General features: G+C 36.6%; 2 protein-coding genes across 3 annotated transcripts in view; one reads left to right on the top strand and one right to left on the bottom strand.

Annotated features, from left to right (window-relative positions):
• pof1b (POF1B actin binding protein) overlaps positions 1-9,741 on the bottom strand; it is a 31,255-nt gene extending 21,514 nt beyond the window's left edge. The window contains exons 1-2 of the mRNA XM_054626313.1: positions 9,313-9,741; positions 4,514-4,582 (exon numbers count right to left, since the gene is read on the bottom strand). Coding sequence (XP_054482288.1) covers positions 4,514-4,582; positions 9,313-9,741 — 498 coding nt within the window. The remainder of the gene's footprint in view (positions 1-4,513; positions 4,583-9,312) is intronic.
• Positions 9,742-14,416: 4,675 nt separating this feature from the next.
• Positions 14,417-24,723, top strand: LOC129113337 (putative monooxygenase p33MONOX). 2 transcript variants are annotated; one of them, XM_054625570.1, is made up of 9 exons: positions 14,417-14,575; positions 16,913-17,042; positions 17,843-17,908; positions 19,253-19,428; positions 19,523-19,637; positions 20,230-20,357; positions 20,562-20,665; positions 20,844-21,007; positions 22,013-24,723. In XM_054625570.1, the coding sequence occupies exons 3-9, from the start codon at positions 17,884-17,886 to the stop codon at positions 22,222-22,224; spliced, it is 924 nt and encodes a 307-aa protein (XP_054481545.1). In that variant the 5' UTR covers positions 14,417-14,575; positions 16,913-17,042; positions 17,843-17,883; the 3' UTR covers positions 22,225-24,723. The 2 variants fall into 2 exon arrangements, with proteins under 2 accessions (XP_054481545.1, XP_054481544.1); XM_054625569.1 differs by having other exon boundaries at positions 22,010-24,723.
• Positions 24,724-25,098: the final 375 nt, after the last annotated feature.

The following is a 25,098-nucleotide window of genomic DNA, read 5'->3' as shown; positions in this document are numbered from 1 at the left end:
GTACCTGGACCATGGTCCAGGTGCCTCCTGCTGTGAGCCGACTGACACCCACTGCTACTTCCATTATTATTATTAATCACATTACTATCCCTATTTTCATAATTATAATTCTACTATAATAATTGCTGCTGTTATTATAAGTAGTCTTATTATATGAATCATTTATGTCATATACATTGAATGTGTTGTATCTCTGTTATGCTGCTCATTCTGTACACATGACATCTATTGCATTCTGTCCATCCTGGAGAAGGATCCCTCCTCTGTCGCTCTCCCAGAGGTTTCTTCCTTTTTTCTCCCTGTTAAAGGGGTTTTTAGGGGAGTTTTTCTTTTCTCTCAGACTAAGTGAGTGTCTGTCATCAACCAACTGAGCATAACTGACACTTAACAACTTGTTAGTCTTCACACACACACACACACACACACACACACACACACACACACACACACACACACACACACACACACACACACACACACACACACACTTGTAGCACTGCAACCCTGCAGACGTCACCAGCAGCTCTGCTTTTATTACGAACACATGTCGTGAGACGGAAAAAATTCAAGAACGCTGAGCATCAAAATACCTTCTGATGTCTTAAAAAGTGAATAAATTCATTGTTGAAACAGGTAAATAAAAATAATTAAAGTCCCGTCCAGGCTGAGAAACACTCTTCTTTCTTTTAAAAACACAGAGGGGTGTGGTGGACCAGTTTCATCTGACTTTGTCCTCAACAAACAATCAGTCATCAAAGGAAAGCCTGGCTGAGAGACGCTGACGGAGGCCTAAACTGTTATGTGAAGATACAGACGACTGAAGACAAGCTGAGGGGTGAAAACAAGATTAGAGGCAGACTCCATTCTGCAGATGATGTAACAGCAAAGCTTAAAAACATCACAACGGGACTTCTTCAGGTGTTTTTTAAGGTTTAATTTCCCTGACGACAAAGAAGAAGAAAAAAGAAACACTGTTTACGTGCAGCTTCTTGAACAGACAGGCTTCACTGACACTGATGAAAACAACAATCACGTGTGCAAAAAACCCCTCTTAACATTACATTACATTACAGTCATTTAGCAGACGCTTTTATCCAAAGCGACTTACAGGAAGTGTATTCAACATAGGTATTCAAGAGAACTACTAGTCACCAGAAGTCATAAGTGCATCTCCTTTCTTAAACAAGCATCTCAAAGCATAAGCCAGAGCAAAAGTACAGTGCAGAAGCAAATTACTACGAAAACAATAATTGCAACAGACTAATCCGAATATAGTAAGTGCTACAAACTACTACGAATAGGATAAGTGCAGTAAACAAATACAAATTCAATAAGTGCAGCGAACTGATACGAATACAGTAAGTGCAACAACTAATACGAGTGCAATAAATCCCAGAAGCACCAAAAACTAGCGGCGACGAAGGCCGACTGCTGTCTCCTGACCAAAACATTGCACTTGAACACACCACAAAGACTACAGCCAACGGACAACTAGCAAAAACGCTCTGCAACTGCGTGAGAGGAAATAACTCTCCACACCAGCAGGTGGCGGTAGACTGCATTCGTCATTCAAAGAGAGAAACCAGTCGTTGTTATAAATGAAACAAACTCTCTCGCTAACCACTGAGCTTCATTCCAGCCCTCCTTTGTTAGCTTCCCTCACTTCCGTTTCTCTCGTCGTGCACTTATTCCCTTCAGCTGAGCAGCCAATCAGAGTGATTTCTCCCATCGAACAGGCTCCGCCTCCAATTAAACACGCTAAATCAGCTTAAAGCCTCCGACAAGGACAGACCGGTGTCAAAAACTTGGCCATTAGTCGCTGCCTGAAAGTGAAACTACGCTGCCAAAATGAAGTGCTTGAAAAAAGAGCTGTCAATGATGAGCTGCAGATAAGAGCGTCTCTCCAACAAATGAATAAAAAACTAATTAACAATTATAAGATAAGATAAGAAAATCCTTTATTAGTCCCACAGCGGGGAAATTTGCAGGCTTACAGCAGCAAAGAGTACATCACATTACAGTCATTTAGCAGACGCTTTTATCCAAAGCGACTTACAGTCAGTAGTATATTACATATCATTCACCCATTCACACACTGATGACAGGCTACCATCAAGGTGCCACCATCAGACTCTAACTAACATTCATCATCCAGTCCACACCGATGGCAAGCCTTCAGGAGCAACTTGGGGTTAAGTGTCTTGCCCAAGGACACATCGACTGCTGAAGCCGGGTATCGAACCACCGACCTTCTGATTGGAGAACTACCTTGCTCTCCACTACGCCATAGCCGCCCAGCGTGAGTACACACACACACTTGACTTTCGCAGGACAAACGGTATCAAAGCACCGCCCAAAGCCGCTATAATCAGAGACCCTTCCCTGTTATTTGCCAACAGCCATAAACATGACGCTGCAGGTTTCAAATCAAAGGAATGCAACCCAGCACAGCGTCTGCAGGACACGCCCGGGTTCAACACCCAGCCCAGAACCGTTTGTCAGTGTTGCGACAGTTGACGGTGCTGTGATTGGAAACAAAGTGCCGTTGTAAGAGCGTGGAGGTGGAGGCAGGGCGTAGCTGAACAGAGAGAGAGAGACAGAGAGAGAGGGAGAGACGAATCGCCGCTGGCTGAGAGGAGAAGATGCTGCTGTAGCTTCACACGAGAACATGTTCCCATGTGGAGGTTTCATGCTGATGGGTGTGTCAACAGATGGACTCCCCCACCCCTCCGCAATTTTTTTTCTCCACCTTTTAGTTTCTCATCTTGGATGAAACACCTTCATGTTCGGCAGAAAAGATTGTACTTTAATCCCATGAATCATTTGGGGAGTTGGCACAAAAGGCACAAACTAAACCGCCGGATTTGTATTTACAAATGGAGACCACTTTGGTTCCATGGTATTGTTGAATCATCACATTGTTCCCATTATAACACTCATCAAACCAGCAGCTTGAATTAAATGTAGCAGCCAAAAGAGTTCCAGGAAGCTTGGTTTTGTTGACTTGAACCTGAGCTCCCTATATAATGACAATAGAACCAACATTTTACCATTTATCAACCAACTGTGGCCCAGTTTTAACTAAATAAAGCCCTTTTCTACCTCTGGTTCATCAAACATGTTGAAGCTTTCATGGTCACAGCCTGCATGGATTCAAGGGAGTGTGACAGTAAAATGTCTAAATGTCCATTATCAGTTCCTGAATTGCTCACTACTCATCACCAGAGGTGTGGACTCTCTCTACAAATTCAAATTAATCATCAATTTAAAAAAAAAACTTGCAACTCAACTTGGACCAATGACTCACAACTGGTACCAGAGGGAGAACCTTTCGAAGTTTTTGTCTGGGGACGAGGATTGACTAAATATCTTAACTAAACAAACTGAATATATTCCTTGGCTCTCTTCAGTTGGGACTTGACTCAGGACTTTCCTTTTTTCACTTAGGATTTGAAAAAGGACTTGACTGTCTTGACTTAGGACTTGAATCTGTACCTTCCTGTCTTGACTTAGGACTTGACTAAGGACTTGAGTGTCTTGAATTAGGACTTGACTCGGTACTTGCCTTTCTTGAGTTGGGACATGACACTCTTGACTCAGAACTTGCCATTGTTGACATAGGACTTGACTCAGTACTTGCCTGTCCTGACTTGGGACTTGAATAAGGACTTGACTGTCCTGACTTGGGACTTGAATAAGGACTTGACTGTCCTGACTTGGGACTTGACTCTGGAATGACTGTCTTGACTTAGGTCTTGAATCGGTACTTGCCTTTCTTGACTTTGGACTTGATTCTTTACTTTCCTGTCTTGACTTAGGACTTGGCTCAGGACTTGTCCGTCTTGACTATAGTAAGGACTTGCCTTTTTTTTTTGCTGGGACTTGACTCTGTACTTTCCTGTCTTGACTTGAGACTTGAATTGGTACTTCCTTTCTTGAATTTGGACTGGACTAAGGACTTGAATGCCTCGACTTGACACTTACTTGTCACTTAAAAAAAACTTGTTCCCACCTGCCAATCACATTTAAGTAATTTCTCCGTCCACGGCGTTAACCTCTTTCTCAGTTTCTCTCATCAACTGAAATGATGTTTTCAGAGGGCGGATTACCTGCAACCTGTCGAAACAAGTTTCCGACTCATTTTCTCGGAAGTTTGTGGTTTTAACTAAAGTTTGGACTTCAGGTGTCCGTCAGAAGTTTTCCTTTTGTTGAGATTTGCTTTTTTATGTGAATTTCTTTGCAACTTTAATTTCTTTGTTTGAGTAAGTTTTTCTTTTTGTTTCGTCACACTTAAATAAACACAAAGTAAAGTGGAAGAGAAGAATCTGAGCACATACTTGTGTGGCTGCCAGGCTTTTCTGAGGGTTTCACCAACAAGAGGGCTTTCATGGGAAGGTGAGTTTTAGTCTTTTTGTGTGTGTGTGTGTGTGTGTGTGTGTGTGTGTGTGTGTGTGTGTGTGTGTGTGTGTGTGTGTGTGTGTGTGTGTGTGTGTGTGTGTGTGTGTGTCCTTACCTCCTCCTGAGCGCTTGGCGCGGGGCTCTTTATCGGACTGGACGACTGGCTGAACTCTGACGACATGCTCTGAAATAACAGACAGAAAAGTTTGAGAAAATGTTTTAAAATCATTTTAAAGCTCAAGCAAATAAATATAAATGTTGATTGAGCTTCAACTAAACGTAAAAGTCTTTACTAAAATTAATGGATGTTTGCACTTTGAATTTAAAATACTTTATTCGTCCCCAAAAAGGCAATTTAAGTAGTACAAATGTGACAATGTTGGTCAACAACATCAAACACAACACACAAAAAATATTGTGTCAGTGAATCAGGGAACATATTCACATACACAAATGCAACTTATGTAAAATAATTGAAATATATGATGTTGTATTATGTGTTATTTTATTTCTTAAAAGACTAAACTAGGGATGAGCTACGGCTAAAAGTCCAACAAACATTACATCACGGTTGTACTTCATTTGAAAGTAACCTACATGTATTGTTAAATAATTAAGTAAAATATTAATAAAATGTGTGATTTACTGCAGAGGGAGTGACAGTGTTGAGTCAGAAATATCTGTAAAAACCTGTGTAAAAGCAGAGTCATTATAAGAATGCATCACGATCAGAATGCTCATGAAGTGAAGCCAACCATGACACAGACTTTAACTGTAGAATTCAATTCGGAGCAATTAGTGAGGAGGATGTTAGAACTTGTCCTAGTGCAAAGCCAATAACAGTTAAAAAAATGTGTCACAAGAGGTTCAGTGAACCAGCGTACCTGCCAAAACAAAAAAACTTTTAAAAGTGGTTGCCAGGCAACCAGACATCAGCCGTTTGGTTGCCAAAACTGACAATATGGTTGCCCTTTTTTGTCATTTATATACTTTAAATAACAAAGATACTTTGCAGCTTAATAATGAAAATGTGTACCGGTCATTTTTAGGTAATTTATGTTTTGCATGAATCATTTTCCATCGAGCTCAAATGTTTCGGGATACTTCGCCTCCCAAGGCTTCATAAATCTACTTTTCCATTCGTTTGTGATATTGACGGGTTAATTTAACTTTTCCCTTCACAGTCAAACAACTTCATATCTATCAAGAAAAAATAAAAAGATGGCCTTGAGATGCACGGGAATAAACGCACCGATGCAAGTGCAGCGTTGTGTGGTTCCACTTTTTTAAATATCACTAATGCAACAAATATTAAAAATGTATTTATTTTGGGATGCATGAATGTTTTCCTATTTTCCATCCCTTTTTTATATGTTAAAAGTGATTGCTAAGATGGAAACCAAAGTCCCAAGAATTGGTCGCCAATTTCTCAAAACGGTTGCCAATGACAACGTAGTAACCTTTACTGTGGCGCCCTGTGATTATACTGAAAATCCCAATAATGAAAGGAACAATATACGACATTCAGAGCTTTGATATATCATCCGACAACTATCGTCATGTAAAGCTCAGATAAACACTGTTAACACTGTCGGCAGGTTGGCTGTAGTTTGTAACGTTAGCGCTGTTATAAAGCAATTAAACAACTAATTACGTCATCAAAACTGTTAATGTTCAGTTTCTCTTTTCAGCACCATATAAAACAACATCTGAGAGGTCAAAACATTGCACGTAGCGACATATCTAATTTACAAACTACAATGTTAACAGATTGCACCGGTACTTTTGGCATCCCAACATGCTGTACTGTAGATAACACTAAAATAAAGGACACCCTTCCAGTCAATCAGAATGAAGCATTCTTGCAGGGCATGGTATCATTTTCAAAAGTGAGACACAATTAAACCTGCTGTCAAACCTCAGATAACGCGGTCTGATTCAGCCAGGTGTAACCATGTGTTTGCATTCAAAAGTAAAGGTGTGCCGCCTCAGCAGACTCAGACTGGGCGCGGCATCAAACACATCACAAACCTAAAGCCCTGAGAGCAGTGACTCAAACAGCAGAACATGCATTTAGTAAATGATTATGAAGCAGCGGGAATCCTGACACTTTCTGCTGGAATCAATACGAGAACTGGTGCCACGATAAAAGGCGATCAATAAAGAGGAAAGGTTGGATAAACTGGTGACAAACTCTAAAGGCCTGTAGCTCAGTTTGTATTGATCGATAGGATTGAGCTACTATCAATGACACACTGTGTGTTGGCAGTGACGCAGCATCTAGTAATCAGTAGGTCAACTGGCAAAAGGCAGGACTGGCAGGAGCTTCCTAATCCTTTAATGAACGTTAAAGTTTGTCAGGAAGGGAAATGACGGCAAAAAACTAAAAAGAAACACTTCAAAACCCAAATAATGGAGATGAAATCTTTGGTATGCATGCCAATACGATACCCTTTGTTTCAGTTTCTGTAATAACAAATGAAATGTGCATTGAAGGATTGTTAATGTTTTTATCTTCAAAACCTACTTAATAAAACAGGCGTGTTTAAAGATGAATATAACTACAAACTATTGATGATGATTGTGTTTTACTGTTTCTAAGGAGTACTTTGTGGCATTTTAAGCCTTTTTATTGGCAGCAGTCGAAATTGAGAGAAACATCAAGATAATTATGATAATCGACTTAAAGTATGATGTACGGACATGTTGATCATTTTCACATTATTGACTTTTCATATGACTGTTATCAACTTATCATACGTTATATTGACATGACCTTGATTATTTTTATTGTTGTTTACTTATTGTGCCATATATGTATATGTGTATATATCTAAATATATATATAAAAATATAAAAATATATATAAATATATATATATAATAAAGATATATATAAGTGTATACGTATATATATATAAATATAAAAAAATATATAAATATATAAATATAAATATATGTATATATAAAAATAAATATATATATAAATATATAAAAAATATATACATATAAATATAAATATATGCATATATAAATATATATATAAATATATAATAAAAAATAAAATAAAAATATATATATATACATATATACAAGCTCTATCATTTTGTCCGACCTACAGTGTTATGTTTGTTTTCTGGTCATGAGCTGTGAAAATTCAATGCACAGTGTCAGAATTAATAAGTCATCATATATGAGAAACATGTTCACACTGCTGATGTTCTTCTGACAAAGAGGCTGCAAAGAGGCTGCAAAGAGGCTGCAAAGAGGCTGCAAAGAGGCTCTCTCTGTGACGTTTTAACAGCCGACAGGGATCAGTAAGTGATTTATGTGTGTACTCTTTCCCAGAACAAAACGATGCAGTCAGAGATAGATGCCGATGTTTAACAAGAATACCTCATGAAATCTTGGCAAGAGTATCAAATCTGGACTGATGCCCATAATCTACATTCTTGTACTTTCACAACCCCTCAACAAATTCTGTCCAATTAACAAGCTGCCCAAGAATCCATGGTGATGAGGTGTGTGAACACCAACAAGTAAAAAAAGAAAAAGGAACATGAGGGCTTAAAAAGTCCCTAAATGTCTCAACTCATAATGTAATAACTGCCAATAATGTCATTATTTAAATATAATAAAAGCCCATAATGTATTTATTTAAATGTATTAAAGCTCATCATGTAATAAAACCTTAAGCGCATATCATAATAACAGTTACAATATGAGAATATTATTAAATTATAAACTAAGAAGCAACAAAAAACAACATTCACTGAGCTCACATTTCAGAGTTGTATTTACTGTTTTATTTTCTTGTATTTCTGTTTTTCTGTGTTTGTGTTTCTGGTCGTAAAATGTAATAGTAATAGTAAATATGCCTCTTGCATCATGTATTTATTTTTTAATGTTGGACGGGTTCCCATGCAAAAAATCTAATAATCTAAGCTGTTATTACATCATGCACTCATGGTTTTCTGACATTATGTCTTTTAAACATATATTCATTCATGCATTTTGGTATTAAAGCTAGTTTAAAGGTGTCTGATTGTTCATTTTAGGATCTGGTCTGTCAGATGGAGAGAGGACAGTCTGGTCCCAGCCTTGTTTCTAATAAGTTTTATGTTCTTGTTCTTTCTGTTTTTCTGTGTTTGTGTTTCTGGTCGTAAAATGTAATAGTAATAGTACTAGTAATAGTAATAGTAATAGTAATAGTAAATATGCCTCTTCCCATGCAAAAATGTTATGTAATAATCTAAGCTGTTATTACATCATGCACTCATGGTTTTCTGACATTATGAGTATCTATTACATTTAAATTATTCACATTATGGCTTTGAATGACTTAATTACACCTGTAAAGTGGTTTTCTCATGTTTTTGAACTTTTACTCTGAATAATATGTCTTTTAAACATATATTCATTCATGCATGTTGGTATTAAAGCTAGTTTAAAGGTGTCTGATTGTTCATTTTAGGATCTGGTCTGTCATAGTTTAGAGAGGACAGTTTGGTCCCAGCCTTGTTTCTAATAAGTTTTATGTTCTTGTTCTTTCTGTTTTTCTGTGTTTGTGTTTCTGGTCGTAAAATGTAATAGTAATAGTAATAGTAAATATGCCTCTTCCCATGCAAAAAAAGAATGTTATGTAATAATCTAAGCTGTTATTACATCATGCACTCATGGTTTTCTGACATTATGAGTATCTATTACATTTAAATTATTCACATTATGGCTTTGAATTACACCTGTAAAGTGGTTTTCTCATGTTTCTGAACTTTTACTCTGAATAATATGTCTTTTAAACATATATTCATTCATGCATTTTGGTATTAAAGCTAGTTTAAAGGTGTCTGATTGTTCATTTTAGGATCTGGTCTGTCAGATGGAGAGAGGACAGTCTGGTCCCAGTAAGACTCACCGCCAGCGTGCTGCCCTGCATGAACACCATGTCGCAGGAGTCCTGGCTGCTGACGCTCAGGCGGGTCTGAGGGGTCTGCAGGTAAACCGGAGAGACCACCTGCTGGGTCATGGGCTGCTGCACAATGTAGTAGGACTGCTGCTGCTGCTGCTGCTGCACAGGGATGAACCTCTGCTGCTGCTGCTGCACAGGGATGAAGGTCTGCTGCTGCTGCTGCTGCACAGGGATGAAGGTCTGCTGGTGCTGCTGCACAGGGATGAACCTCTGCTGGTGCTGGTGCTGGTGCTGCTGCTGCACAGGGACCAGGTACCGGACCGTCTCATAGGAGGAGCAGGTCGGTGCTATTGGAGAAACCACCGGGCTGCTCACCGGCTCTGGAGAGGCCACATTCACGGTCTGGTAGGTCCTGGTCGTCCGGTGGAGAGACATCTTTATGGATCAGGCAGAAGAATGAAAGAATGAAAGAAATGAAAGAATGAAAGTTGAAATAATGAAAGAATGAAAGTTGAAAGTTTGTGGAACAGAACCACGCAGCTTGTTCTCCAGTGCGGGTTCTTTCTCTTATCAGTCCCAGTTTCACTTCCTCCTCTACTGGGTGAACTGGAGAGGAAAGTCCGGTTAGTGGAGTTCTTCATGGAAGGGGAAGAACAGAGGGAGGTGCTCTGCTCCTCTATGCAAATACTGAGGAGGAGGAGGAGGAGGAGGAAGAGGAGGAGCTCACACCTGACAGGAAGTCTACCTGGGTGTAAGATAAGATAAGATAAGATAAGATAAGATAAGATAAGCAGCATAGAGTAAAGTGCACACAAGAGACATAGTAGAATAAAGACAAGATAAAAATAAAAAACAACAAGTATTATAAATAAGCAATAAAAAACAGTAGAAAATCAACAATAACTGAAATATTATATTTACAGACAGAAAAACTATTATAACTATTATTGCACAGGTTTTTATTGTCATGTTTTTATTGTCATGTTATTATTGTCATGTTTTTATTGTCATGTTTTTATTGTCATGTTTTTATTGTCATGTTTTATTGTCATGTCATTTATTATTGTCATGTTTTTATTGTCATGTTATTATTGTCATGTTTTTATTGTCATGTTTTTATTGTCATGTTTTTATTGTCATGTTTTTATTGTCATGTTTTTATTGTCATGTTTTTATTGTCATGTTATTATTGTCATGTTTTTATTGTCATGTTTTTATTGTCATGTTTTTATTGTCATGTTTTTATTGTCATGTTATTATTGTCATGTTTTTATTGTCATGTTTATTATTGTCATGTTTTTATTGTCATGTTTTATTGTCATGTTATTATTGTCATGTTTTTATTGTCATGTTTTTATTGTCATGTTATTATTGTCATGTTTTTATTGTCATGTTTTTATTGTCATGTTTTTATTGTCATGTTTTTATTGTCATGTTATTATTGTCATGTTTTTATTGTCATGTTATTATTGTCATGTTTTTATTGTCATGTTATTATTGTCATGTTTTTCATGTTTTTCATGTTTTTCATTGTCATGTTTTTATTGTCATGTTATTATTGTCATGTCATATGTGTCAATTCAGTTTATTTTGTATAGCCCAGAATCAAATTACAAATTTGCAAATTCATGGTTATTAAACCATGTTATTATTGCTTTACAATTGTCGTTATTATGTGAAAGCAAAAAGGGCTTCAGGGTGGAACTGGTAAAGCTAAAATGCTTAATTTACAGGTAATAGTAATAGTAATGTGACTAATAATAATAACCTCTGTGGTAGCAGTGGGTGTCCTTCTCCCAGGATGGACAGAATGCATTGTCATGATGTCATGTGTACAGAATGGTCCAGTCATAACAGCCAGATGTTATTATTGTCATGAATTCAATGTATATGACATAAATCATGTTTGATTCATATAATAAGTCATGTTTTTACAAACTTATACTCCAGGTCATGTTTTTATTACAAGAAATAGTTTAATAGTATAGGCAATAATAATTAATGTGACTAATAATGATAGTGGTACGGTCCAGTAGTGATTCATGTGAAGCAGGGCCTTCAGTAGGTGGAAGTAAAGCTAAAATGCTTAATGGTACAGGTAATAGTAATAGTAATGTGACTAGTAATAATAATGGATGACAGTCCAAATACGGTAACCCCGATTCCTGGGAACCTGTACAGGCAATAATAATAGTAATGTGACGAGAAAGCACAAGAACTCCGATTCCTGGGGGGAAGAAGCAAAAATCAGTAATGCAAAATCAGCAATGCAAATAGGAGATTAATACATAAAGAAGGAGGGAGAGAAGAGGAGAGAGGAGCTCAGCGTATCCTAGGTAGTCCCCGGCTGTCTAGGCATATAGCAGCATATCTAGGGGCTGGACCAAGGAGAACCTGAGCCAGAAAGAAATAATAATAATAATAATAATAATAATAATAATAATAATAATAATAATAATAATAATAATAATAATAATAATAATAATAATAAATGATCATGAATAATAAATAATAATAAAAAGAATACTAAATAATAATTTTAAAAATAATAATAATACATAATTATAATATTAATAACTTTAATTATACAGCACCTTTTAAAACAGAGTTGCTTTGACAGAAAAAGCAGCAAAAGCAAGAAAATAAAACAATAGAAAGCCCAAAAAAGCAAGACAAACGAATAACATTTAAAGTCTGATAAAACAGAACATTAGATGAAACATAAAAACAATCGAAGAGACAAGAACAAAGTAAGAAATAAAATTAAAAAGAAATAATAATTTAGTAAAATAAAATAATAATATGAATAATAAAATAAAGCAGTAAAGAAACAAGATTACATTAAAAGCCAGTCTGTAAAAATGTGTTTTAAGAAGTGATTTAAAAGAGATTTCTGATTATTTGAGTCTTATCTCCTGCATTTCTTCTATATACATTTTTGGAGCTTTTAAAAGTGAAAGTCAAATCTTATAATCAATTCTAAAATATGAACCGGGAGCCAATGGAGAGAAGCAAGGATTGGTTTGTTTATTGTTTATTGTTTATTGTTTATTGTTTATTGTTTATCAACTGGATCCCCATTTGCTGAGGCCTTGGCGGCCGCTCATCTTCCTGGAGTCCACAGAAAGGACAAAACATAATAGATACAATACATGATGTAAAACCAACTGTTAAAACAAAACAGTCAGAATAGTTAAAAAATAGCAGATACAAATGAAGTCTTTAGTGTCAGTCAATCATTGGTTGGTTGATGTGATGTCGTCTGTTAAAACTAGAGACAAGATGTCTTTGTCCTCATTAATAAGATGTTTGCATTTTATCATAATTTGCTATCAGAAGTAGAAGACAAAAATAGAAGATTAACTCCACATTAAAAACCTGCAGAAAATACAGTAGGTGGATCTGAGGAGGCCACTGGGTGGAGACAAACAACCACAGAATATCTACTGTCGCAGCTATCAGCACAGTAACTTCAGCATTGTGTCTGTTTGACCACCAGTGAGGCCCATTCAGGACTTTACTCACTTAAAATCAACTGTGTATCAATAGGATGAAAAACAAGATCAAAACAAGTATAATAAATAAGTAAAAAACATTAAAAACAACAATAACTAAAATATTATATAAACGGACAGAATAATTGTTAACATTGCATTGTGGATTGCACAGTTTATTTTTTGGAGATGGACTTTATTGATTTAACACCAGTGGGATTGAATGGGATTAAAAATAGAAACTTGATGTCACTTTGTATGGTTTGAGAAACAATATATATATATATAGTCATTATATATATATATATATATAAACAAGGAAGCCCAGAGAGGAAAATGATAAAAAAAACAATTCTGCTGATCACTTTTCTCTGTTTGATCTTAAAAATTTTTTTCTCTCCTGTGTTTCTGACATAAGTTCAGGTGTTTTTTTTAAATATATATATATAAATAATAATTGTTTCTCATTATAATGACTATTGTATACATATATATACAATAGTCATTATAATATATACAATAGTCATTATAATGAGAAACAATCTCAATATTAACAGTAAGAATATATATTTCATGTGAAATATTGCACACATGTAAATATACTGTACATTTTTATTTGTTTTATTTTATTTATTTTATTGTATATTATGTTCTCTGTCCTTGAGCTGCTGCAACACCAGAATTTCCCCCATGGGGATCAATAAAGGAATATCTAGATAATATAAGATAAGATAAGATAAGATAAGATAAGATAAGATAAGATAAGTTAATCCTTTATTAGTCCCACAGCGGGGAAATTTGCAGGCTTACAGCAGCGTAGAGTAAAGTGCACACAAGAGACATAGTAGAAGAAGACAAGATAAAAAATGAAAAAAAAAAAACCCAAGTATAATAAATAAGCAATAAAAAAAACAGTAGAAAAACAACAATAACTGAAATATTATATTTACAGACAGAAAAAAACTATTTTAATCTAATCTAAGCATCTCAGATACTTTAGATAATAACTCATTATTTTAAAATATAAGTCCTAATTTTGAAATATATATATATATATATATATATATATATATATATATATACAATACAATAGTCATTATAATGAGAAACAATTATTATTTTTATATATATATATAGGAAGCCCAGAGAGGAAAATGATAAAAAAAATAATTCTGCTGATCACTTTTCTCTGTTTGATCTTAATTTTTTTCTCTCCTGTGTTTCTGACATAAGTTCAGGTGGTTTCTTTTAAATATATATATATATATAAATAATAATTGTTTCTCATTATAATGACTATTGTATACATATATATATACACAATATATATAATATATACAATAGTCATTATAATGAGAAACAATCTCAATATTAACAGTAAGAATATATATTTCATGTGAAATATTGCACACATGTAAATATACTGTACATTTTTATTTATTTTATTTTTATTTATTGTTATTGTATGCCATAATTTTGAAATTATAACTTATTATTATTGAAATAATTTGTCAATGAACAGGATTATTATTATTTTTAATCACATTTCTCTGTCTGTGTGCGCCTGCGCGTTCTTTTACTCAACTCTCGCGATATCCAACGAGAACAGCCAACGAGAACAAGCAACCATTCCACCGCTGGAGGAAGTGGCTTCATTTCAACGGGGAGAATAATGGCCGCCACCCTGCAACTCCTCCGTCTTCTCCGAGAACCAGGCGACATTGGAGGGTCACCGACGTCTCTGTCGTCGGCCTGAAGCCACTCTTACCTCCCTGGTGAGATATAATGACTCGACACCACCGTTTTACTGGCCCACCATTTGCATTTTGTTGTCCTGCAACCAGCGCAGACTGGTTCCGCTCTGTGGTGCGTCAATGCCGGCGGCCGCCAGACTGCACCGGAAACACGCGTGTTTTAACAATAAAACGCTCCCCGGTGGACGAATGGCAATGTTAAAGCATGCATGTTTACATTTTTACATTGTTTAGAAGCTATTCTTCAATTCGGCGTTAATTAAAAAAAAATTGTATTTTTTTGCAGAAATGTGCATTTAATGTTTCACTGCCTCACAGACATGCACTAAACCTTCAGCCTCCCCGGTGGACATATGTCAATGTTAAAGCATGCATTTTTTGCATTTTTTTACATTTTTACATTGTTTAGAAGCTATTCTTCAATTCGGCATGAATTAAAATTAATAAATTGTATTTTTTCTGCAGAAATGTGCTTTTAATGGTGCTTCACTCCCTCACAGACATGCACTAAACCATCAGCCTCCTCTGTCCACATATGTCAATGTTAAAGCATTCTTTTGCATGTATTTTTACATTTTTACATTGTTTAGATTGCTATTCTTCAATTCGGCGTTAATTAAAATTAAAAATTAAAAAAATGTATCTGTTCTTTTTCTGCAGAAATGTTGCATTGTTTTAATGTGCATTTAATGGTGCTTCACTCCCTCACAGACATGCACTAAACCTTCAGCCTCCTCGGTGCACATATGTCAATGTTAAAGCATGCATGTTTACATTTTTACATTGTTTAGATGCTATTCTTCAATTCGGCGTTAATTAAAATTATTATTTTTTTTATCTATTCTGCAGAAATGTGCATTAACACTCACAGACATGCACTAAACCTTCAGCCTCCCCGGTGGACATATGTCAATGTTAAAGCATGCATTTTTACATTTTTACATTGTTTAGAAGCTATTCTTCAATTCGGCATGAATTAAAATTAAAAAAATGTATCTATTCTGCAGAAATGTGCATTAACACTCACAGACATGCACTAAACCTTCAGCCTGAGGGATGTGCATGGAAATAATTGTTCTCATGTGATTCAGATATTTGCAGAATTCATGATATCATGTGATTATAGAAGGAATAAGACTATAATACAACTTCTTCAATTCGGCGTTAATTAAAATTAAAAAAATGTATTTGTTCTGCAGAAATGTGCATTAACACTCACAGACATGCACTAAACCTTCAGCCTCCTCGGTGGACATATGTCAATGTTAAAGCATGCATGTTTACATTTTTACATTGTTTAGAAGCTATTCTTCAATTCGGCGTTAATTAAAATGCAAAAAAATTATCTATTCTGCAGAAATGTGCTTTTAATGGTGCTTCACTCCCTCACAGACATGCACTAAACCATCAGCCTGAGGGATGTGCATGGAAATAATTGTTCTCATGTGATTCAGATATTTGCAGAATTCATGATATCATGTGATTATAGAAGGAATAAGACTATAATACAACCAACACTTATTGTGGAAGTGAAGTTAAAGTGAATATATATTAATGTTTTGGACAAAACAAGACATTTTGAGTCATCTTCTTGGCTTTGGGAGACTGTCACAGACATTTTAGACCAATGATTAATGGATTATTTGAGAAAATACACGTCAGATTAATCAATAATGTAGATGCAGCCCTAAGTCAGCTGGTTGATATTAATAATAACACTTAAGTTCTAATGTGTAAAAACAGGCTTGATCAATGTAAGCTTTTATTTTTGAAGTAGTGATTCAACCTGCAGTCATCCCGCTCCACTATATCTTTACCTTTCTTTTTCTTTTGTGAGCAATATCACTTTCACTTCATTTTGCAAAAATAACCGTAAACAAAACCTATAGATTAACGCCCCTATCAGTGACTTGGAGTACATTCAAGATAAAGCATTGTTAAAGCACACATAACCTCATTTTGGAACTGTTTACATTTGCAAAGATTCCTAAAATGCAAGGCCTAAATAAGATTAAACGTGTGTATCATGACGCACAGCACATATTAAGACTCTTATTAATATATAAGTTGAATGGAATTGTGCTACCATATAAAACGTGGTGAATGTTTCATTTAAAATAGTCCAGAGTGTTAAAAAGAGGACATAAATAAAAAAAACGGTTCTTTACTTTTGGATAAATCTGCCAATTATTTGACATTTAAACAATTTTAAACAACAATCTTAAATTTTGATTAGATTATATGTAGATTAAATACAAGAAGTTTTAGTGAGAAATTAAGTGTAAAAGACAGAAAAGAGAGCGAGCGTGTTTCCCTCTGAATGAAATAGTTAACCTTTGTCCTCTTCTGTTTCCATAGCTTCTTCCCGTGGCCTGGCTGCTTACCCACAATGCACTGCCAGAGAGCTTCATGTGTCTCGGACAGACCGATGTAACCGCTTTTGTCTGACTTCACCAGTCGGTCCACATCACATAAACACAGCCTGAAGGTAGGAGACTGTTTATCTGTGTTTTAAATACCCGAATATCATCCTCAATATTACTTTTCTATTTAAGTTTCTAGGAGGCACTGGTGTTAGTATCACTTCTTAAACACTTTTTATTTTTACTTTGTTGTTGTATTTTACTTTTCCTATTTTAGTGGAATTTTTTTACTTTATTTATTCAAATATGTTTATATTTTTATTCTATTTATTTTCTGTTGTAATCTTTAATGAAACTCTTGCACAAGAATTTCCTTGGTGATTAATATCTTATCTGATCTTATCTTGTCTTATGTTATCTTATCTTATATCGTGTCTTATCTTACATTATATCTTAGCTCATCTTATATTATATATTATCTTATCCTATCTCTTATCTCATCTTATATCTTGTATTTTATCTTTTATCTTATCTTATGTTATATCTTATATTATATTATCTTATCTTGTATCTTATCTTATACCTTATCTTATATCTTATATTATCCTATCTTATCTTATATCTTATATTATCCTATCTTATCTTATATCTTTATCCTTATATATCCTTATCTTATATCTTACCTTATACCTTATATTATATTATATTATCTTATACCTTACCTTTATCTTATACCTTATGTTATATCTTATCTTATATATTATATACCTTACCATATCTTATATTTATCTTATCTTATATCTTACCTTATATCTTGTCTTGTATCTTATGTCTTACCTTATACTTTATCTTACCTTATATCTCATCTTATCTTATGTAAACTTGTATAATACAGAAGCCTCTCCCTTCTGTGTTTTGTTTCCAGGTCCTGTCCTGGTTGATCGTGTTCATATTCTTGTTGACATCATGTCTGGCTCAAGGGATTTACCAGGTGAGTCTCCTGCTGCAGCACAAGTCTTGACGTTTTGTTTTGAAGCAGTTTTTTTATTTTCCTGGTTTCTTATTAAACAGAATACAGCAGCATTTTAAACAATAGAGTGCTCTGAGCTTTGTGTCAACAGTTTTGTTTTAGGCCCGTTTCCTGTTTCAACATAACAAAGCCTCCTCTGCACAAAGCGAGTTCCATAAAGAAATGTTTTTCCCCACCCAGCACCTTTGGGATGACTAATGCACAGTTCACACTACACAACTTATGACCTCATTTTTCTCTCGCTGACAGTTTTGGGAGCTCCCAGACAAAAATATTTAGGCTACATCCACACTTATACGTTTTCATTTAAAAACGGGATTTTAAAATGAAAACGATCTCCATCCACACGCTTGTTTTTAGCATCTTTTTCGAAATGATTTGCGTCCAGACTAGCTTGCCTGAAAACGAATATCACATGACTATTCACGTAAACTGGGCATGCGGGTGCCGGTGTTAACAGGAAGTACATTGGTTGCTTATTTACAGATAATACGACACAGTATTCTACTTTTCTTTAATAATAAAAGATCGTGCTTGATACTTAAGATCTTCCTCTGTGAACTCAAACAGACAAATTTCATTGAAAGTTTTAGAAGTTTTATTTTTCAAACTTAGTTACAACGCCTCCGGTCTTGCTCTATCTTTCTCACACACACCTCAAATGTACTTTAAAATGAACATAATTAAGCAAAGTTTAATAAATTATGGGTCCATATATTTGGTCCACTCGGTGCCTCTGTATCACACTCGTAGCTCTGCTGGTGCCTGAAGTTTCTGTCGTACTGGAGAGCATTTATGCTTTTGTTCCTTAACAGTTATTTGTGAACTTTACAATAGTTGTGCAGAACAAAATAAACATTAATCAGAAAAGGAAAGTCCTCTGTTTTGGTGTTCCAGCATTAAGTGTGAACTAGTGCTGCGACTAACTGTTATTTCATTGTTAAAAAAAACAAAAACGATACATAGTTTGACAAGGCCAAAACTGTATAAAGTCAGAAAAATAAACTTCAGTGATAAAAAAAATATGCAAAACCAATGATTGAATTTAAAAATGTAGGCTTTAAAATGTCTCCAAATTAAAAAGTTTGGTTTTAAATGTCTCTATAGGTACAGAGAGATTGTTATTCAAATATCCAGAGGCCTAAAAACAGAAGGCACTTTTATGGGACACATAAGGAACATTTAAGAGAAAATGATCTTAGTGATCTGGTTAGATCCCAGGTCAGTTTAATGCCGCTGAGTTTTCCTCCGTTGCTGCTTTGAGTCGTATTAAAAGCAGTTTGTTTGTTTGTTTTGCGTCTGCAGCCATAGAGGATTCTGGGATGGGCGGGATGAGGCTTCCCACCGGGATGACCCGCCGAGCCTTCAGCTACGACGACAACCTGGAGGCCCCCATGTCCACGCCGCCCCACGACATCAGCATCAACAACCTGTGGAGACGACCGCTCATACCGGAGAGGAAGTTCACCCACCTGGCCGAGGTGAGGCGAAAAACAAACGCACCTGCTGTACTCATTTAAATGATGTGGAAGGAAGACGACGATGATGATGATGATGTGGTTTTTTTCTCACCAGGAGGATGAGAGCGGTGCGGTGAGTCAGTCTGCAGTGGTGGACAGCGCCCCCTCCAGGTCACCAGCTGTAGTGAAAGCCAAGGCCTCCTCTGTCATCATGAATTCCCTCATCACCAGTATGTCACCTCTGCTAATGATTTATTTACTCTCTGTGGCTTTGATGCAATATAAAACTCCTGCACCTCTATGGAACCAGCACAACCATGGCTAGAAGGAGAGAGAACTCACAAATGTATTTTGTGCATTAATACACAGTTTAAATGGCATACTTTGCAAACAATATAATCTATATATCAAACATGTTTCTAAGTGTCTTCAAGTGTTGCCAATGTTCCACATGCTCCACATGCTCATTTCACTATATATATATATTGAACTATTCCCATTTTTTCCACCTCTACTTACAGCCTGTCCTATCTGCTCTAGTCAGCATGCTAGCAATTAGCATTAGTGAAAAGAAAGGGTAACAGCTATCATGGACGGTAATTTAAAAAAAACAGTAACGTCGACCAGACCCAGTAGTTCATGTTGTTCTGTAAGTGTAGCATGAAAGCATGGTGGAATTAGCAAGCTAGCTGCTAAATCTGCACACGTAGGAAAGCACGCTGCTATCGCCGTCATTATAAACCAATAAAAAAAAAAAATCCACCTTTTAAATGTTTGATATTTAAACATTGTCACTTTTTTTTTTGACTTTCTCCCTCTCAGAGCAGACTCAGGAGAGCGTCTACAGGTTCGAGCAGAGGGCGGGGCTAACCGACACCAGCTACACTCCCCACAAAGGCCTCACCGCCGAGGAGACGAGGGTCCACCACCGCATGCCTGAATCCCTGCAGGTGAACGCTCCTCTAAACCCACTTCTTTAAAAGGCCTTTGAACTGCTCCTCTCTTTGGAGGTGAAGGTCTCCGTTTACGATATCTGTAAACGATCTGTAGCTGTTAGCAGGGTGCTTAGTGATGATGTCATCAGTCCTCGTCCGTGAGAATGAAATCTTTAATTCTACGAAAGGCTGAATTCTGTTTGTGTTTCTGGTGTTTAGAAGCTTCAGATTCAGAGCATGGAGGCCAGAGAAGACCGACAGAGCTCCTCAGCTCAGTCCACTCCATCCAACACTCCTCACAGCTCCCCTAAACAACAGCGCAGGTACACACACACACACACACACACACACACACACACACACACACACACACACACACACACACACACTCCTCACAGCTCCCCTAAACAACAGCGCAGGTACACACACACACCTGAAACACTGAACACCTTTAAGCTGTTTGTTAACACTTTTTCTGTGTGTGTGTGTGTGTGTGTGTAGGGGCTGGTTCGGCAGCACCAGTTCAGAGGTCAGCGTCAGCTCCTCCAACAGCAGCGTGGATCTGGGCGGAGCGGACTCGGCGGTGGAGCGTTGGGGCGTGTTTGGACCGCGGCCGCTCGTCCAGAAGTCGACCTCTGACCTGGGATCAGATCCAGCAACCTCCGGTGAGCAGCATCGCCTCACTGACGGACTCAGAGTCTGTAGTTTGCTCGTCGTCAGACAAACGGCGTCTTTTCTTTAACAAAACAAAACAAACGAAAAAGGAAACTCGGCTTTGAGCTTCAGTGACGTCGCCTCTGTTTGTTCAGACAAAACTAAACAGCGTCCAGGATTTGTGTTTCTGGTGAGCAGATGAACTTCAGACTGACGGTAAACAAGAACCAAACTTTAGAGCGAGTTTCTTCACTTGTTGGCTTAAAAATTCAGATCGGACGTGTTTGACGGCTGCTGAGAAACAAAGTTCATATTTCCACATGTCAGTCTGGAAACTATCAAAGTCTTTTTTCCAAGATGACTTTAGGTAGGTAATTGAAGGCTAAATTAATAATGATAATACTGATAATTGCGCTAATGTTAGTTATCAACTTTTTGAATTCAAAGCCATTTATTTGCTCGACCAGATACAATAATCCCAAATTAATGTATTCTATGCAAAAATCATGTAAAAGAAAAAATGCAAGTTGAATTTCTTTGAAAATTTCTTATACAAAAATTGGAAAACTCTGAAATTTAAACAGTTGAAGTTTCAAATAATTTTTGTCACCTGACTGTTGGTCTCAGCCGAGTCAATCATGGCTTCCGAGTTGCGTTGAGGAGCTCAGAATTTAATGTTTTTTACAGAATCTGGTTAAAGCAAACGGTTTATTTGGGGCAAAATTTTAAATGAGACCTGTAGAATAAAATGTTTTAATGAAATATCACAATTTTAAGATTGGTTTTCGTTGCTTTTTTCTGATGGAAGCGTTTGTCACAAATGATGTGTTCAAAGACTGTCGGAAAGATGAAAATCTGATGATTATGACGTGTTTTTACACCTGCTCGATGGGATAAATGGGGGTTGTTTTGGTGATTGTTTAAAGAAAACAGAGGATTAAATCCTGTTGTGCTGTCCCTTTTTGCCAGAATATGAGAAATGATTTTCTTCTCTCTTTTTTTTTTTTTCCCAGCAGGCTTTGCGCTGCAGGCGTACCGCGGCGCCCAAAAGCCGACGCCCATGGAGGTGATGAAGTCGCAGGCCACGCGTCTCGCCGACAACACCGCCGCTCAGAAGGTGAACCCTCCCAAGATGGAGATCCCCACGGTGGAGGGACGACGACAGGGGGCGCGACCTCACAAGCTCAAACCCAGAGACATGAACGTCCTCACACCCTCCGGCTTCTGAGATGACCACGACAACCACCATGACGACCACCGCAACTGTCTCCGACTCCTAAATGTCCCATGAAATGTTCGGGACCACGTCTCATCCAGTAACGTCGTCATCAGCTCTGTTTTCTTACAACTTGGGTCTATCTTTCGTAGTTTTGTACGTCATTCCTGTTAGAAATATCAACATTGTACTCAACACGGTAATGGCTTGTCAACGAATATCGCGTTAGAAAAGCTGCATGGTAAAAATGCACTAAATGGATTATGGAAAATGACGAATAAATTCTAACATAGCGAACGTTTAACTCACATGACCGATCAGCTGTTTCTGCTGTCGCCTCTCGACAGTTAAAACAAATTCCTGAATCTATTTTTTCCGCTGATTGATCAACCCAGACGTCTCGTTTTGTTTCCGTTTCCCAAACCTCTACTTCTTCTACTCTTTTCTTTTTTTTTTCGGGCAGATTACAGATTAGTTGTCAACTATTAAACTTATCTACAACTTTTTTGATAATCAATTCATTAGAGTATTTAAAAAAAACTCAGCTTCTTAAATGTTGTATATTTTCTGAATTATTTCGTCCTCTGTGACAGTAAACTGAATATCGTTGAGTTGTGGATTAAAAACAAGACGTTTGAGGACGTAAGTTTTCCTTTTTAATAGACCAAAACAATGAAAGTAATCGTTAGTTTCAGCCCTACAGTTGAGTTTAAATTGATGGAAATGCACCAGGTTAGCGTTTTGTTTTTTAGTGACATTTAAACGTTATCTTGACTTGATCTAAATGGAAATGCGTTGACTGTCATCTGAGATGTTAGCGACCTTACGTAAAGGAAAATCTGAAAAAGTTGTAAATAGACTTATTAAGCAGAAAAAAATGTCAGTCACTTAATGGGACCTTTTTTAAAGGGCAACTCCAACATTCAGATCAACAATAAACGTTCCACCATCGTCGGCATAGAAACAAAACATTTATCACAACTTCCCTTCTCCGTCTTTGAGGCGTTTACTGTGTCGTTTGGATGTCAAAATCATACTTTCCCTCAACCCTCAGCCTTCTCACTGTTACAGCTGCAGCATGCTGGCAGTGGAGAGTCACCGGCTGATCCAGATGTTTTAGTGAAGATGATGGTGATCCTTGTTTGAAATGATCCCCTGTAAAAATGCACTTTATTCCCACTATAGGTGCTCGATTCGCCCCTCGTGTTACACATTCCTCCCGGATGCAAGTCAATGTGAGAGAACTTCCTCTTCCTCTGTGATGATAGTTTGTCTCTGAAACCCTTTTTGTCTTCTTAAAGGAGCATTTCACTAAGCAGGGTGGGAAAAAGAAGTCTAAACAATTCATTAAGTGTAATTTAATATGAATCAAACCAACAGAACAAAAAGAAAATCCAAGAATAATTGTACAAAAAAAAAATTTGTCTCAGGAAATCCTGCTCACTGAAACGTTCCACTTATTTTTTTTTTTGTGTTGCAGATGTTTTAATTTATACATTGGTTTTTTTTATACGCCACTGTAGCAACAGATTTTGTTCATTTTTGGGACCAGAAGTAAAACGTGTTTGTGTAAAAAAAAGAAAAGTAAGCTGAATGAGGACTGAACTCACACACTGACACATTTCAGGGTCAACTGGGAGAAATTTTTAAATGACCAAAAAAGAAGAAGCGTGCTTAAAGTCTCAGTTTAGTTTAGTTTCCAGTGTGTGAGTCAGTTTTCTACCGGTCAACGGTCAATTATGAAGTATTCCAGATGAGTTTTTGGTGCACAACAGCTGCTGTGTGCAAATCGACTGAAGAGACATTGTGTCATTAAAAAGAAAAGGTGATATTTTTCTTTTTTTGTGCAAGGAAACGATGAGAAAACAGACATTTCTGCAGCGCTAGCTAAACGCTAATAGATAGCTTTTTCTGCAAGACGATGTGAATCTTTGTAGCGCTTAATCAGAGCTATGATTTCACCTGTAAGATGGAATGAAGCACCTGGTGATTGTTATTATTTGACTCTTATTGATTATTGTGTTATATGACCCAATAGTTGGAAGAACAAATGTAATTTGTCATCTAAAACTCTGCAGTCAGAAGTTTTGTTGAAAAATCCTGAACCCACTCTGCCCTGATCGGCTGTAAATATTAAGTGGATATGACTGTTTCTGCTCAAAAAGTAAAGGTTTATGTTTGCTGTGTGTTAAAAGTCTGACACTGTTCCCTTTAAATATCTCCCTGACTGAAGTATCACATCTGAATCTGTGTGGTCGTGAGGTTTTTGGTTTATCTGTTCAATATTTTTCCAGTTGCTGGCAAAGAGACATTTTCCTTGGTTTATACGGTCTCTGTACACTTTTAACATTTCAGAATAAATGTTACGTTCTCATCAGAAAGAGTCAGTGCTTTTTACAACATATTTTTCACACCATCTCCACTCAGTCTGATAAAGCAGGGCTGTTTATTATCATTTAATATTATTTCAGCCTCTAGAGAGCCTCAGTTCACCAATAAATAAAGAATAAAACCAGGTTTTTCTTAAACGCGTAGCTGTGTTTGTGTGTAAACTGTTTTTTCCCAATGCAAAAACATCCTTTGTGGCATCTGATTGGCTGATTATTTTGTCTTGTTGCTCCTCCATCATCACTCAGAGGAGCTTCCTGCTAGATCCTGAGCTTTGGTCGACAAACAAAAGAAATTATTTAGCATCATATTTCCCAGCAGCCCTCTCTGGTGACCAATTAAAGCACTTAATTTGGACACATGCATGTTCAAAACTGACAAATACACTGAAAAGGTCAAATGATTTTAATGATCCGAGTTTATTTTCCTGGTGAAGCGTAGAAGCGTTTTATTGCAAAAGCATCTTCATGCAGAGTGAACTCATTTTACTGCAGCAGG

The sequence above is a fragment of the Anoplopoma fimbria genome, chromosome 24, assembly GCF_027596085.1.
Source record: "Anoplopoma fimbria isolate UVic2021 breed Golden Eagle Sablefish chromosome 24, Afim_UVic_2022, whole genome shotgun sequence".
Lineage (NCBI taxonomy): Eukaryota > Metazoa > Chordata > Actinopteri > Perciformes > Anoplopomatidae > Anoplopoma > Anoplopoma fimbria.
Note: the sequence above shows the minus strand (reverse complement) of the source record. Positions and strands in the feature narration are given on the sequence as shown.

Excerpts from the sequence above, each read along its gene's own strand:
- LOC129113337 (XM_054625569.1), top strand. The coding sequence starts at position 17,884 with ATGTCTGGCTCAAGGGATTTACCAG. Across the intron at positions 17,909-19,252 it reads TGGCTCAAGGGATTTACCAG|CCATAGAGGATTCTGGGATG; the intron begins GTGAGTCTCCTG and ends TTGCGTCTGCAG. Across the intron at positions 21,008-22,009 it reads ATCAGATCCAGCAACCTCCG|CAGGCTTTGCGCTGCAGGCG; the intron begins GTGAGCAGCATC and ends TTTTTTTCCCAG.